A 15,638-nucleotide genomic window follows, 5' to 3' on the forward strand; every position below is an offset into this window, starting at 1 on the left:
GCTGGCTGGTTTTCATGCTTCTCAGGAAAGTGCTGAGAATAGCAGAGACTTTTTCCAGTAGCTCACAATTAATGTATTTCTTGTCCTTTCTTCTGTTGGGTTGTTATGAGATGGTCTTTGGGTTTCTTGGAAGATTGATAAGGATGCTAGCTAGGTCTGTGTCAGGACAAACCAGCGGGACACCAGCACCGCATTCTGAAGGTTGATGGGAAAACGCCATCTCGGTGTCTGCTCCAGCTCTTTGGTATTCACCTGATGGCTTGTATTTTCTACTGGTGAGTGGTTTGTACTTGTGTTGCAGCCTCTGTTGGAGGTTCTTAGAACGCTTTTCATCTTTACAGTAGGCTGCACAATATCTCCAGCTACAGAAGAAGGTCTTATCTTGCCCTTACAAATGGTGAAACATGGCACTAAGAGCTGATGTGTTCATGGTCCGATAGGAAGCTCTAGCACTGTGCACAATGAGACTGAGATCTCCAATTTTGTATCTTAAATAAAAATCTGCCGTATATTTTTCCATTTACTTCGTAAATAGGCTGTTAAATTTTCTACCATAGGTGGGACCTTAATTCAGTATCCAGAGAGCTAAATACTAAACCAAACAACTGTTAGCGTAATTGTACAGGTCAAAATGGTACACGTGCATAACCAACACAAACTTAAATCCATCCGCCCTGTGAGCCTGCCCACCTGTGTTCGCACACCTGGTCTGCAAGTGAGTCACTCTTTATTTCTTTCTTAATATGCAAGTTCAGTTTTTTGTTTTGTATGAAATCTAATTCATTCTGCCTCATCTTATTTGCAAATATTTCTCATTTTCAAGTGCATCTATTTTTAAAACAGGACTTGAATGTATTTTTCAGTATCTAACAAATGTCTGGCTTGTTGTTTGTGTGTTGCATAGAGGTAAAATTTGTTCAAAGTTAGCTCTGAAAAAAATAGGTTTTTAAAAATAATCAGCTTGTAATAAACAGGGGAAGATAGTTACTTTCCTGCTCAGGGAACTGTCATAATCTGTAACTTCTAACAATATTGTAGAAGGAAAAACTGTCATACTTCTGTCATGTGCAGCCACAAGGATTTCTGTAAGTCACGATTAAGACTTAAATTCTGGGCTTTTTCCAGAGTAAGTGTGGAATGAGAGAAGATAATGATAATAGCGATCTGTGCGAAGCAGCTGCTGGAGAGGGAACTATTTCGTGTTTCCTTTCCCCTTTGCCTGGGCAGCTGTTTGCTGTACTTAGAGAAAGTTTCCTTTTCAGGTCTGGGAAGGCAAGAGGGTCAAGAGGGAGGAATTCTGGCCGAGAGCGGCATGAGGAAGCTCCCAGCTCTTGCATGTCCTGTGTGGCAAAGTAAAGCCAGAATTACAACCTCCTGCTCCTCCCAGCCATCGAACACATAGGAAAGCTGCACGTTACCCCGACGCACTTTGCGCTCTTGCTGGCGATGTTGAGGTTATAACTGCAAACGATGGGAAAGGGGTCAATGTGTATTTTGGTTTCTTATCACTTGAAGGCAGAAGGAAGTTGCGTACGAGGATGGAGAATGTCTGTTGGTGAGAACGCATGGTGCCTCCCTCGGGGTGTGTGTGAGCAGCATCCTGTAGTCGGTAGTTGCTGGGCTGCTCTGGGTTTGCTTTGGATGGAAGTCATCTCAGCCTTAATCCCGTCATGTTCACGGGAAAACACGCACACTCGTATCTGTAAGTCTGTTCTGTATTTTGTTGTAGCTGCTGCAATATTATGGATTCATGTAGGAAGAAAGTGGGTTTAGTTTGCCCTGAGGATAGTGGATGGAGGAAGGAATGTTTGTTTGTGCCTCCCAGTATCTTGTTGAAGGAAATTGTATCTTCTATGAATATTGCAATGATGGGTAAGGAGTCTCTTTTGGAAATACAAATGTAAACCTAATATCCTGGGCAAGTTATGATATTGATGACAATGCTGTATGTACCTGACCTGTGCTCTTAACTGCTGCAGTTTCACTGTAGCATCCTTTGCTCGCTCTCCTAAATGACTGTGCAGATTTATGCACTGTGAAACATAACGAAGATACATCCCAGACTGTCTTCTTCATCCCTGTTTCCCACCAGTACAACATTAAAAACTTGGAGTTGCAAGTTACCATATAAAAGGAGAAGGAAAATTAATTAAAGGTCAGGATGCTTTAGTGTAGTGAAAATTCAGAGGAGGCAGATACAAAGTTATTCAAATCGCTTTTGACTTCGGGCAGGTCAATTTTCCTATTTCTTGCATATGTTCCCATGGTAAAGGCAATATCTCGTCTGTCTCACAACTGACCACTAGCATCTGTGTTTCAAGCACAGCCAGAAATACTCCTTTGAAGCTTTGGCCAGGCCCTACAATCGTCCCGACTTGTCTTTTCTCCATCTTTCCTTCGCCTTGGAAGCGGCCCGCAACACCTGGCAGGACCTACTTACGCCTCTCGTCTGTCACCTCCTGCCATGTTGCAGAATACGGAGTTAAATCTAAAAATAGACTTAAAAAGAGGTGAGGGCTTTGAGCGAAGTAAAATAAGCCACTGATTTGGGTCATGAAAAGGAATTGATGTCACTGGTTCTCCGTTGCAGCTTTCTTGAGCTAAAAAGTTCTGTTCTGAGCCACGAAAATGCAGAGGAGCCAGGGTGAGCAAATGGTGCCGAGGAGAGGGAAGGGTGATCTGTGTCTGGTTCTCCCCAGAGACTGCCCGACCGTGACCTTGTAAGCCTGACACGAGAAGTCATGGTGGTATTGAATGCTCCGCACTTTCATTTATCTTCACGGTCTTCTCCAGTGGTAGAAAACTGTCACCCGCTGCTGCCCTTTTAACGAGGAGCGACCGTGGCATCAGGTGATTAAATGCTTCATCCAGAATTACATCAGGAACCTGTGGTGAGCTGGATGCTTCCCTTGGTCTCTCCTGTCACAGGCTAGCCCATAATCAGGAGACCAGTCTTCTGTCATAAATCTGGTCAAAAAACCTTAAGCCTCTGTAAAAGGAGTTGTGTGCAATTTTTGCCCGTGTCAGAGTGGTTATGTGGCTTCGGTAATGTTCGTTAAGTGCTTTGATATGCTTTGGTTGAAGGGTAGAGTGTTAATAATTAAAATTGGAAGTTCTAAAGTAGTATGGGGGATGACGACCGCTTTCTGGTCTGTTAGTTAAAAAAAATGCAAAATATAAATAGACGAATCAGCAGGAATTTAGTTGGAGGCTCCCTTCCCCCAGCCACCTGCATGAGCTGAGCACAAAAAGCAGCTAATTGTCTGCTCCGCTGAGGAGATGAAAGGAGCTGGTCCTGCAACAGGAAAGGCTATTGAACTGCATGAAGGTGGTAAATTATCCGCGCTGAAAACCTTTTGAGTTGGTATCTTTATGTGCTCAAAAAGTACATTATTTGTACTGGTATTTACAGCGTTCAGGGCTGATGAAACCAGCATCTTGTGACACGAATCTTGTGTTTCAGTCTATGTAATTAAGAGGTCAGTAAAACTGAAACTTGTTTTGGAAACTCTGCGCCTTGGAGGTGTTTGAGTGTTGTCCAAGGGTGTGTTTGGTGAGGATGGGCCCTCTTAATGGCTTTATCTTGGCCCAGCTAACGAGCTGTTTGCAAAATGGTGATTTGCAGTAGGCAGACTGTAGGAGCAGCCTCGGGTTTGTCCATTTGACTGCTGGCAGTTTCGTTGGCAAAGTGCAGGCAGGAGCAGGCGTCTTGCCAGCAACAGCTTCATTCAGATTAGGGCTTTAGTTCAATTATGTCCAATTAACTTTTATTGCAGATAGCAGTGATAATTACTTCCAAGTCAATTTTTTGGCTGTGACTATCCCAAGGCTAAAGTCTGAGCTTGATGGATTTCAATAACTGAAGTGACGTGTAGCTTTTCCTCTTTTTTTCTTCTTTAGGCCTCAATTAGATGAAAGGTCAGAAGCTATGTAAAAATCCATCTTACAATTACAGCCAGCTGTTCTACTCTTCAGCAAATGCGTAGTGCTGTGTTTTAAAATAATCTCTTGGGACCGACCTAAAAAAAGGCTTTTTAAACTCTGAGATCATAACCTTGAGCTTGCTGGTGCTTTATCCGAAGAGTGAATCCGATGTCACACGTGGCTGTACCTGCCCGCCTTGGCTTTTTTTACTGCACTACACCCCGTTCAAAATTGCCAACCTGGAAGCCTTTAGTGCTGACCCTTCGGCATGAGGCGTGTGATATGAACAATATTCCATTTAAGTGTTGCTACCTCGAAATTTCTTCGTTTTATTCCTTGTTGAGCATTGCCGTCCCAGCTCGGGGAGGGGAGCAGAGCTGTGCTGCAGCACGTGCCTCCCCAAGCACCCCACGTGCATTTAAATTCTCTCTGCCTTCCCCTCCAAACTATTTAATTTTGTTGCCTGAGTGACATTATAAATGAAGGTCAGCCCAAAAGGTGAAATGCTTTACAAGCAAAATCATAGTTAATTAAACTGCAAGAAGCAAAAATTGATTTTGATGGAAACAGTTGCAGGGCTCTACAAAAGGTCCACCTGAATGCTGAAAGCCAAAAGGTCCTGTGCTGGCAGATGCTGACAGTGCACTCCACTTGTTACAAAAAGCAACTTTCTATTGTTCAGTCTTCCTATTTATTTATCCCCAAGTACACTCGATGTTACTGTGATTTATTGCCATTTCAAAAGACTACCTCTCTGCGCATTATTTTGCAGTTTTCCATTTATAAAACATTAGGAGGATGTGATCCTGGCCGGCGATGAATACAGAGCTAGTTTGGTAATTTTGTTCCAGGAAATGGTAAGATTTATCTCCGGCTCTTCAGCAGTCCCAGGAAAGGGCCATTCTGGTAAGTGCCCAAAAATAAAAGGGAATTTTAGGGCTGGAGAAAGGCAGGAAGCCTGCAGGATTAGTCTAGACACTGTCAAGTGAGTTATGAATGACTGGAAGGAATCGTATTGAACGCTGAGGTTGAAGCGCGGGGAGTGTTCAGCCTCTGCTGTTGACACAAACAAATTTTTGAAAGCCCTAGATTTTAGGTTACTTTGGGAGATGGAAAAGGAATGAGTTTCATTTGGTCTTGAGCAGCCTGCTGGGGGGCAAATGAGACACCGGGTTTCCCTTGGAGCATGAAAATTGGCCCAGATTCAATTATGTTTCCTGGCAAGGTCTTACAGACATTTGTACCAAAGAAACTTCACAAGCCCAAGTTAGTTTTTGTTTTTATTTGCAGCATGTGTATATGCTGAACTTGGAATGTGCTGCGTGCACTTGGGGGTTGCCGTAAACCCCGCCGGCGGCGAGGGAATTTCACGGGGCTGCCTTGTGAATAACGAGGAGAAGCGAAGCGTATCAGCCCAGCCGCAAGTGCTTAACAACTCTCGCACGGCTTATGGGACCCCAGGGTGCTGGAAACTTGGAATGGTTTGGAGCTTTTCTTTTGTGTGTGGGTAGATGCTCCTGCTTCCTCCCAGCCCTGAGCTTTGTGAACAAGCCCACAGTTAATCATGGAATTTCAAACATGCATGTTTACTTTCAGGAACCCAACTTTAAACTTCAGCAGCTCGCTGTCGTCTAAACCAGCTCAGTTTCCCATATTTCACGGGCCGGGGATGGTTTGTGGGGAGTGTTTCCTTTGTGCGCTTACCCTGTAAGGCCTCTTGAGAGCTAAGGAGACTGGTATATTTAAAAACTTTGCAATAACTGCATGTGCAGTGTGTTTATATAATGGTAAAGCTGTGTTAGAGTATTAGAGGTTTCCTAGCACCGAGTTGCTTTACACCTGGGTTTTACTCTAGCTGGTAAAAGTCTCCCCTGGCCTGAGCACTGGATCTGGCAGAGGCGATAGTAATCTTTGAATATCAGACAGAAAATACTATATATTTTTAGTCCAGAAAGGCAATATCATGGTAAATTTTACAGGAACTGATTCTTAGCTCTAGAGGGAGGGTGTCCTTGAGCAATGGGTGGAGGTGGGTTTTTCTCTCTCACCCCATGTGCATTTGTAGTGACAGGACTGACTCTGAAAATCGGTGCAGCCTGCACCAAAAACCACTCTGATGTGCAGGTGAGACTGAATATAACAGTCATTGTGGGGATGTGACAATTACCCCCCAAATCCCAAGCACTGCAAATCCGTCTTAAGCTTAACATGCTTTGATTTAATTATTAATAATTCTTACAAGATAAAAAAAATAGGTTCATGTGTCTAAACCTGCTAACTATTTAATAGAGCATCCTACAGTACATGTGCTGCTAAGATTATATCCTGCAGCCAGATTAGATTAAAATCACTTCAAAGAGGGGTATTTATTTATTCCAATCTAAAGATTGTTTTCCTCTAGGAATGTAATTTATCTTTTTATAGATATTTTCAAGACAAAGCTCGTTGTGCTGTGTTTGGCAGTACACAGAAACAGTTGAAAATACAACTTAAAAACCTTAAGGGTTCTGCAGCAGCCTTCCATTGCTGGGTACCAAAGCCGACTGGTTTAGATGAGTGTTACTGAGTCAAAAAACCACTCGGTTCCCATTTCACCGTGTCCATTCCGGTTCCCCCAGTAACACACGGCCCATCCTGGGAGGGGCTGGGGCAGGAACACCATGGGGAGCTTTGCAGGTGCTGGTGCCCACACAAATTGCTGCCGTGGAGCCAAGTCTGCTGGCGAGAAGTCTCGACATGCCAAGTTCGGTTTATCTCCTGCTCTGGACTAATTAGAAGCAATAAAACCAAGCACAGGAGGGGATGATGCGGTTTTGCGTCAGGATCCTGCGCTGCCGACCTGAGACCGTGCATAATGGTTTGAAACAGCCGTTAATACTCACCTCAATCCTAAACACAGCCCGTGCGGGGGATTTTACTTCATTTTAGCTGGGTGGTATGTTGGAGTTGTCTGCGATAGCTTGTTCCGAGTCAGGTCAGAAAGTAGTAGTCAGGTGCTGAGTATCTCAAAGGGAATAAATGCTAATTAATTTCTAACCAAAAAAAAGCGCCTGGTTTGTAAAAATATTTCAAATGCATTTGCTTCCAAATACTGAGATCTCTGTTTTGAAAAACTATATTAATTTCACAGAATAAAAATTGGAGCAGGATTTTAATTATAGTCTGGAATTCAGTGACGGAGTTATGCTCAGCACTTCTATATAAGTCTGAATTTCTTTTTTTAATGCTCAGCAGTGACCTAGATGGCATCAATTTGGTTGTTGCAAATTGAGCTAAAAGAATGATGTTATGCTTTAGTTAAAATGATTTTTCTAAGTCCAGTATTTCCTTTAAAATGATTATTGCCACCTCAGTCTTTTATGGACCTTTGCCATCGCCTAAAATTATTATCCGCCTGCGGGAACAACTTGCCTTTATAGCCCTCTCTAAAACATTACTCTCTGTATTGGAGCTAAAGCTGCTGTAAATACATGTTTTGACCTTCAAGGAAATACAGCTGTCTTATCACAGAAGCCTGGCTATTCTGAGTTGGATGCTGTGACCACTTTTAATCGCTTGTTCTCTCTCCTAATGTGCCGTTATCCTGTTCATGGCTGTGTTTGTGGCGCTGAGCTTCTCCGTGGCACTTCAGCAAGAGACTCACTCAGAGTCACCGTGTTCACGTTTCAATGAGCGTAAATGATGGAGCAGGTGAGCAAACCCTGCGCGTATCTTGCTATCAGAGATGCTACTCGTTCAGTCAAAGAGCACGGTGAGTGCAGTGCTGCACCGCAAAGCGCTTTTCTCTCTTTTGGGGCTGCACACAAACTTGCCAGTGGTTCAGTGATGTTTTAGACACTGAGCTCCTTTGGTTGTGCAGGGACGGGGAGAAATGCTGGGCTGGCGTCAGACGTTACTGGAGTGAAAGGGAGATGCTCAGGTGAATACGGGAATGGTGTGATCTGGTGGTTTTCTGACTACAGTGAAGGCTCTTAATTTTGTTTGTCTGCTTTTCACTGAGAAATAGGTCTTGTTTTTGCCAGTCTTTTGAAGTTGATGAAATGAGGAAAAAAAGAAAATACAATTACTAGTTTTTTTCTTGCTGACTGTGGGTATTTCTGTTGCTTACTCAGGTAAAGCTCTGGCATCTCGCAGTGGTTTTGTCTTCGATTAAAAGGGGCTGGGTTCTTGTTTTGTCTTTTTTGTCTTGCTGGGCATAATTTGGGGCAAGAAACTGCTGCCCACAGGCTGTTGGCAAAGTTCCACTGAACATGGCATACTTTTAGCCACGGATGACTCTCATCTATAAAGGTCGAGCAACTTTTCAGTTCCTAAAGGAATTCCTTTAAGCCGTGGATGTGATAGGTCTTCAGTCATAATTTCTAAACACCTGAAAGACTCCAAAAACTCCACCTGCTGCAGAGGGTGAGAAGAAAATCTGGGTTTAGACCTATTTTACAAGGTTCTACAACTACGTATCTTGGAATTCTGGTAGCGCAGATCGCTACTGTCTCCTAGGGATGAAATGAAGAGTGATGTAAACTTATTCTGTTGGTTGCGCTGTCGTCCCTGCGGCGTGGCGAGGTCGCGTGCTTGTTTGTGGTGGCACTGACTGGCTGTTACTCTGAGCGGTTGGGATGAATGGGCAATAGATGGAGCCGTCAAGCCGGCATTCAGTGCCCAAAACTATTTTTAATTGTTAGTCACGCCGGCACCCAGCGGACTCGGTCAGCAATGCTCCGTCTGCTTCTGAGAGCGCTCACACAGTGAAGATGCAGAAGTTTTTGTAAATTAATATTCGCACAAGATTTCTTGGCTGTTGGTTTGATCAGCCTTTGCGTGTTGAACCGAGGAGATACATACAAACATGGAGCTAATTAATTACATACAGCGAGTAATTACTGTGCAACAGGAAAGCTTTAAGCCCACGCTGTTTGCTGTGCGGGTGCAGGTGTTCTTTGCGCGGTCTGACTTGTGATGATGGTCCGAGGTTAGGTTTCAAATTAAAGTCTTTAAAACAGCCCTGCAGAGAAATCGGCTTTTGGAGCTTTCTGGAGGTGAAGGCAGTGGGGCCGTCCGGGACGCGGCGTTGACGCTGCCACGTCGGGTGTCGTCCAGAACCTTCACGTCATTGTGCGCTCCTTGGCAGTGCGACTCTTTCAGAAGCGGCTTCTGCGAGATTTCTGCAGCCATGGCCTCTTGCGCCAGTCCTGAGCTTTCTGCTTCACCTGTCTCGATCTTTGTTTTAATTGGGGTTTTGAAACAATGACTTAATTTCGAAGCCTTCAACCCTTCTGAGTTTGGGGGGGCCATATAACACGCCAATCCATTTGTAGCTGCTCCTTAGGTGTTTTGGCAAAAGCACTCCCTGTATAGTGGCACCGATGCTTGCAGAGATCTGGGCAGGGAGAAGAATTCAACTGATTTCTCCAGCTTGGCTCGGACACCCCGTTTCCCTGTTTCTAAAGTGCTCGTGGCAGGGGTGGGTTTGAGCAGGGGCTTGGACCAGGTGGCCTCTAGAGACCTTGTTCCAACTCAGATTTCTCTCTGTAATCCTCCTAATGTTGGGAGACTTTGAGCCCGCTTTAGTTTTGTTGCTGGAAACCCCCTTGTATCTATACACCGACGACGGGATTTGAGGGTAGCTGTGCAGTGTTCACATATAAAGGGCTTTAGTGCTCCATGCGTTCGTTTTGAGGTTTGATTTCCCAAATGCTGAACCTCTGCAGTACAGGTTGGTGGCACCTCTGCCGCTCCTTTGTGCAGGAGGCACGTCTTGCAGTTTGTCTAACCCGGAGCCGTGCAGGTTAGCGAGTCTCCTGTGAAATGAAGGAAGTTGTAGCCATTCATCTTTCAGCCTAATGGACCACAGAAATTACAAGCTGTAGCATGCAGCTTAATCTTGCCACAAGGCAGAGCGCTACATACTTTGCCTTCAATTTATGCATGCCATGCCTTTTTATTAAATGTAAAAGAGCAGCTGACAGGATTTCTCCAGAGGGCTCGCTTTGGCTATACCTGGTAGATAGCCAGCACATTTCAATATATAGTAAAATGAATGATGGTGGTTTCTTTACCGTTCATAACAACCACCTTTGAAATCTGAGGACAGAGTTATGTGTCAAGCAGCAGAGGAGAACGAGACAGCTATTTTCGTTTTAACCCTGCAGCTGACCCACTTCTTGAAGTGTTTCCATTGCCCTTATGAGATGCGGCAAGGGCCAGAGCAGCGGCTGCGCATCTGTGCTTGGTCAGGCCTTCACCCAGGGACGGCTCTTTGCCGCTTTCTTTTCTCTGTTCCTCCTTGTGTTATAACTTTGAATTGTCTCTCTGTTGTTGCAGTGTGCAGAGGAGTGAATGGCCCATGTTGTGTTAGTGCCTGTCTGCCATGCTGGCCTGTCTGCCAGGACCAGGCGACCTCTCCTTTCAGCTTCTTTCTTACACGCAGATGAACACTGGACTTCAGAAATGTGAGTGACGTTTTGTCTGCAGGATCTGGTTAACTGTTAAATCTGGCTCTCTGGTACAGCTGTGACATAAACATTTAGGATACAGTGGAAACACTATTTAATGTTAGAGTCTTTCTTTTGTTATGCCTTCAAGGCATCCATCAAGAATGGCTCTGAGAAATCGCTGTGGAGGTTCCCATGTGTGCAGCAAGCTCTCCCCCCTCCCTGGCTTTATAAAGGTTAATTTTAACCACAGCAAGACAAAACGCAAGCAAGATTTCTGTGAAATTCGTGCCTCTTTGCTGTAAACGTTTTGTGCTAAAAGCGTGCCAGCTGACTTCTTAACACAGCTTTTTCCTGACTCTCTTTCACTTCCATTCCTTTAATTACTCATAGACACCAATAAAAGTTGGATCAGGCTAATGCAAACCTTTTGAGGTCAGCAGCTCTGTGTTCTACGTACCTGGGGCATATATTACAAATATTAGTGATCTAGCCCAAATTACTGAAGTTCAAAGTTTCTGTCTTCTTTCTGATGTCTCTTTGGTGCCTCTGAAAATATGTCTGCAGAGTACTCTGATAATACCTTTTTAAAACTTCAGGCATTTTTTGATAGTTGTACCATATTTTTAAGAACTTACACTTGGGAATTCAAGTTTACTGGCTAGAGATTTTTTTTAAATCTAACTCGGTCTCCTTTATCACTGAAGTTGCACATTGATGAGCTGAAATTTCAGAAATACCAAGGTTTCTACATTAGGTTCTGAGGGCTGTGACCTGTCTCTTGCATTTGAAATGGGCATTGGGAGATTCTGTACCCTCAGTTTGCTGGTGGACTTGTTACTCTTTTAAACCCAAGTAATTTACACTTCAGTTATAGCTAAAATTGTTATGATGTTGTGGCACTACTGAAAATAGGTAAGATAATCTTGCGGTTGAGGGTGACACACTTAAAGTCCTGCCAGAGGTGAGTGACACCGCTCTCGTACACACATGTGCTCCCTCACAGCATTTACACCAACTCCACGGGCTCGGTAGTTGTAACGACACTTTTAGCCATAGTAAAAATCTTTACTCACCAAAGGACTTCCTTAGATGGCCTGAAACTGGGCTGTCTCCCCCTTTCTCTTTTCCGTTTCCAGTTTGAGCTTTGCTGACCGAAACATGCTTGTTCAAAAGGTAGGCTTTCGTGGTAAGGACGTGTTTAGGTCCTCGCATTATGTGGCGTTTCTTTGGTGGCTCAGGAGGCTCAGTTCTGAAAGCAAATTATTGATGTTCACGTGAGGGTAGCTGTGCATAAATCAGGTATTTGCTAATTACACATTTACGAGGTAGTATGTGGGTAGTTTCTTAACCTGATGGTACCTGATGCTGTTTGAGAACTGCTTATCCCCGTGCTGAGAGCATCACTGTATCCTGCTTAGTGAAGAGCTTCAGGTGCTGCATTTAAACAGAATTTAGGACATAAAGTCGGTGGCAGGCACTGGTAACACTCAGCTGTTCCAGTTTGTTCTGATGTGTATGGAAAATGAAACTGCTCATGCAGACCTTGCTCAGCCCCGCTGCACATGTGTGTAAGATTAATTGGTGCATTTTTCTCCACACTGTATATGCACAAGTACTCCCGCCCATGGCCAGAGGAAAGCTGAGTTAATGAGCATTTTTAATGAACAGCGACTTGTGACTTTTGATGGAGGGTTGGAAGTGGGCTTTAATAGTAGTGCTATTGCTTTCGTAAAAGACACGGAACTCCACATGATATAGCCTTTACTCAGACTTTCAGTGTTTGTATTAATAATTTTTAAGTGTAGTTTTCTGGATCAGACTTTTTATTAATGCTTAAAAATCCACATTGGTTAATTATTTTTGGTTTTTTCTTATTCACTTTCAAATAAGAGGCATTTTTCTTAAAGGTGGTGTGTGCAGTAGGCATTTTGTAGATTGATATGCACATATTTTTTCTTTTAGAAACTGATCACTGGGAGAAAAAAGGGTGCTTTTTTGTGACAGTTCTGCAAAGTTAAGGTGAAAGGTGCTTCTTGGAGGACTTTTGTGGGACAGGAATAAAAGAGAGAAGAGCAGGTTGGGACTGAATGTGGAGTTATCAGAGTCCTTTCAAGGAGTGAGGGGGAAACTGCTGCAGTTGAGATTTTGATGCAGAAGATGGGCACAGCTGTTTTTCACTTGTCCCAAGGTGGCTGCTCCCGTTAGGGTAGGAATCCCGATGGCCTGTTTGTATTTTCTTTAATGTTAATGAAAATTTAGCCATAGGCAGTTTTAAAAGCAGCGAGTTTTTAAAGCCTTAATGTGAAGTGCACTTAAAAGATGTTACATCAGTGTTGAGGTGAGGCAGAGAAATACATCATTTCATAATAAAAATAGCTCCATCGGTGAGACACGTACAGGAATGTGACCAGATTAATTGGTTGCCACGGGACCAGCAGGAGTATGAACTTGGCAGCTCACCAGTTTATGGGGTAATTGCTCATATGCACAGCTTTACCTTATAGTAAACATGACATAATTACTTTTCAACAAAAGTCTTGTGCCTTGCATTTACCGTTAGGTAACTTTGTGCAGCTCATCCCATTGTTTTCTTAACGTAGCTTGTTCATCTGCCGTCCTCTGCCTCATTTTATGGCCCGATCCAGAATTCTTGTGCTTGCACACAAACAGTGCATATTCTAATACCAGAATTTTCTTTCAGTCTATTCTGGCTAGTTTTCCATTCACTAAGTAACCAGACCTTATTGTTCTTTACTGGTTTGTAGGGTGTTTGTACGGAATATTCAGACTCTTGCTCACTGTGTAATGCCTTTCTCCTAATTTTTTTGCTGCTTTAATTATTCTAGTCATCGAGTCTTGGCTATGGAATTAGTAGCAAAGAACATTTTAAGCAGCATGTTGGGAACTTTAGAAATACACCACCTTGGTCAGTCCTAAGTAGAACGGCTGAGTTAGTCCATGGTAAAAGGACCATAATCTTCACTCTATGCAAAACAGGCTCTGTTTGGAATGGTGGTTGGTTTCAGAAGATCCTGTCCCAGGGATTTAAAAGATGCCATGCGATAGGATGCCAAACTTGGTGTGTTATTTGGGGTTATTTTCTCTCATCAGAGGAAGAAGTTCTTCCAGATTTGGGATTACAGGTGTGTTGTAACCAATAGCTGCAGCCTGTTCAAACACTGATGTTTTAGCTGCTTTCTAAAAGCTTCCATCAGAGTTCCCACGTAACAGAAAAATAGATGCTTGAATAAAAAAATATTTAGTGTATCTGTTCAGTGTTTACATTTACCACCTACTTTGCTCATATGCCTATAGAATTTTAAACCAGGCTGGGTAAATGTGTCTTAAAGTATCAGCTTAATTTTTCATGTAAAAATAAAAGCCTGATGTGACAATAACCGTAACATAAACCAGACAGGAGTGGATTCCTTCGTCCATTGTTGATGGTTCTTCTCTGACTCATGGTGAGTTGCAAGGGCCATCTCTTGGGGAAGAAATGGAACTTAACGAGTGTGGGCAATGCTGAAAATAAAGGTTGGGAGTTCACGAGGGCCTTGGCTGTTGTGACAGGGTAGAACTGGCAGAGTCCATTTGGAGGCTCTTCTCTCCACTAGGAACAGAGCAGCTCTCTCAGAAGGACAGATATAAACCAGGGATATGAACAGAGAGGATGCTCAGGTTAATATCTAACGAACATTTCCTTTGATTACGAAAACAGGTGGTACGTGCCGGCGTTCGGACAGCACGCAGAGTATAACTGGTGCTGCGGTACGTGCTGTGCTGAAGACGCAAGACAGCCTGCTTGCTAAGCTGCTTATTTCACAAAATATATTTTTAATATTTTTATCATTATCCTTTCTTTTGATATCAATCCTGTTTTCTACTTTCTGGCCCTTTCTGAAATTGGGCGCCCTTAGTGTGGGGTGGTTCTCCCTCACCTGCAAAGACTGGAAGCTGCAAGATGCAAAGAGGGAGAGATGGCTGGTACTTGGAGTTGAGCTGAGGAGCCTTTTAGAGGCAATTTGCTTAAAAGAATCAGAGGTGGATTTTCAAAAGGAAGGTCTGTTTGCCCAGGAGCATCAAGGTCTTTACTGGAGCATTAGATTTCCTTGGGTCAGAGGGCCAGCTGGGAGGCTCTGGAGGAGCTGGCTGCTGCATTTCTTCCAGCACAGCAGCAGATGGCATGGGGACGCTGAACATTTTAGCCAAAAGGATGGGTGGGGGTTTTTTTTCCGGTAAACTGTTTGCAAGGTGGGGAAAACAAAAAAAAAAAAGGCAAAAGCAAAATTGTGTTGTCAAAGCTACAAGCCATTATTTGGGGCTTATAAAATCACTTCTAAAGCAGGAGTCCCATAGAAGTTAAGCAGCACAGCTGTGGTAGGGAAACTGCCCAACTCTCTGCTTGGGATATGATTATAGTGAGATAGGCACAAGCATTTCCCAAGATTTCTGAAGTTCCTTTCAGAAGCACTAGGAGCTTGTGGGCAAGGTAGGTATCTGGTAAATTGGAGGAAGAGAAACCACACCTGTCTCCAGAAATCTTTTGTCTGTGTCTGGGGAGTAGCATGCTTTTAATCTTGTGAGGTAATCACATAATTTCGCCGTGTGATATGAGGATGCTGTCCTTAGCAAGGTGCCACACTGAAAATTCAGCAGAAGAAATAATTGCCAGCCATAAAATAATGCACATGTAGCCTCCTTCCATTTGCTGAACTTGGCCTGACAAGGGCTTCCTAATGGACAAAAAGCACAAAGTGCTTTCAGATGTCAGCGTCTAGAAAAGAGCTCAGATGTAAATGGAGGCTTGAGCTGAAGTGCTTCATGTGGTTCCCACCTCAGCATTACACGGGCTTAATGTTTAATTCATAACTTTCTGATGTTGAATTACACGGTAAAGAGACTGAGAATGGCTTGAAGAGCCATGGGGAGGCAGCGTTAAATTAAGAGAATAGAAACTGGCCCACCACTGCAAGCCGTAAGAAATATTTCCAGCTGCAGGCAGTCCCATGTTTATAGCAGGATACCCGGTTTTGTCCAACTGTAAACACACTCTGATGAAAACACTGGTTTGGTTTGCTCCCCTGGGCAGGTCTTGCTTTAAGCTGCACAGGGGGCTGTGTTAGTCCCCAGGTGTAATGAACGGAATGAAGTATCTGATACATGATCCGCTGGTCTGGGAAGATGAAGTTCTTACCTCTTGATTCCTTGGAGATTTTCTACCCTTGTTGTGCAGCTGTCTTGCCCTGGGGTTGATCCCTTGCTTACCAGAACTGGTATTGA

General features: G+C 43.7%; 1 protein-coding gene across 3 annotated transcripts in view; it reads left to right on the top strand.

Annotated features, from left to right (window-relative positions):
• FAM222B (family with sequence similarity 222 member B) overlaps positions 1–15,638 on the top strand; it is a 35,842-nt gene that overhangs the window by 15,706 nt on the left and 4,498 nt on the right. The window contains exon 2 of one of the 3 annotated variants that reach the window (XM_065647246.1): positions 10,246–10,373. The exons of 1 other annotated variant lie outside the window; for it this stretch is intronic. In XM_065647246.1, the coding sequence (XP_065503318.1) occupies positions 10,292–10,373 (82 nt within the window). In that variant the 5' untranslated portion in view covers positions 10,246–10,291. Of the gene's footprint in view, positions 1–1,636; positions 1,703–10,245; positions 10,374–15,638 lie in introns of those variants that run through there. One more of the 3 variants, XM_065647247.1, reaches the window with a different exon arrangement.

The sequence above is a fragment of the Caloenas nicobarica genome, chromosome 17 (genome assembly GCF_036013445.1).
Source record: "Caloenas nicobarica isolate bCalNic1 chromosome 17, bCalNic1.hap1, whole genome shotgun sequence".
Classification (NCBI taxonomy): domain Eukaryota; kingdom Metazoa; phylum Chordata; class Aves; order Columbiformes; family Columbidae; genus Caloenas; species Caloenas nicobarica.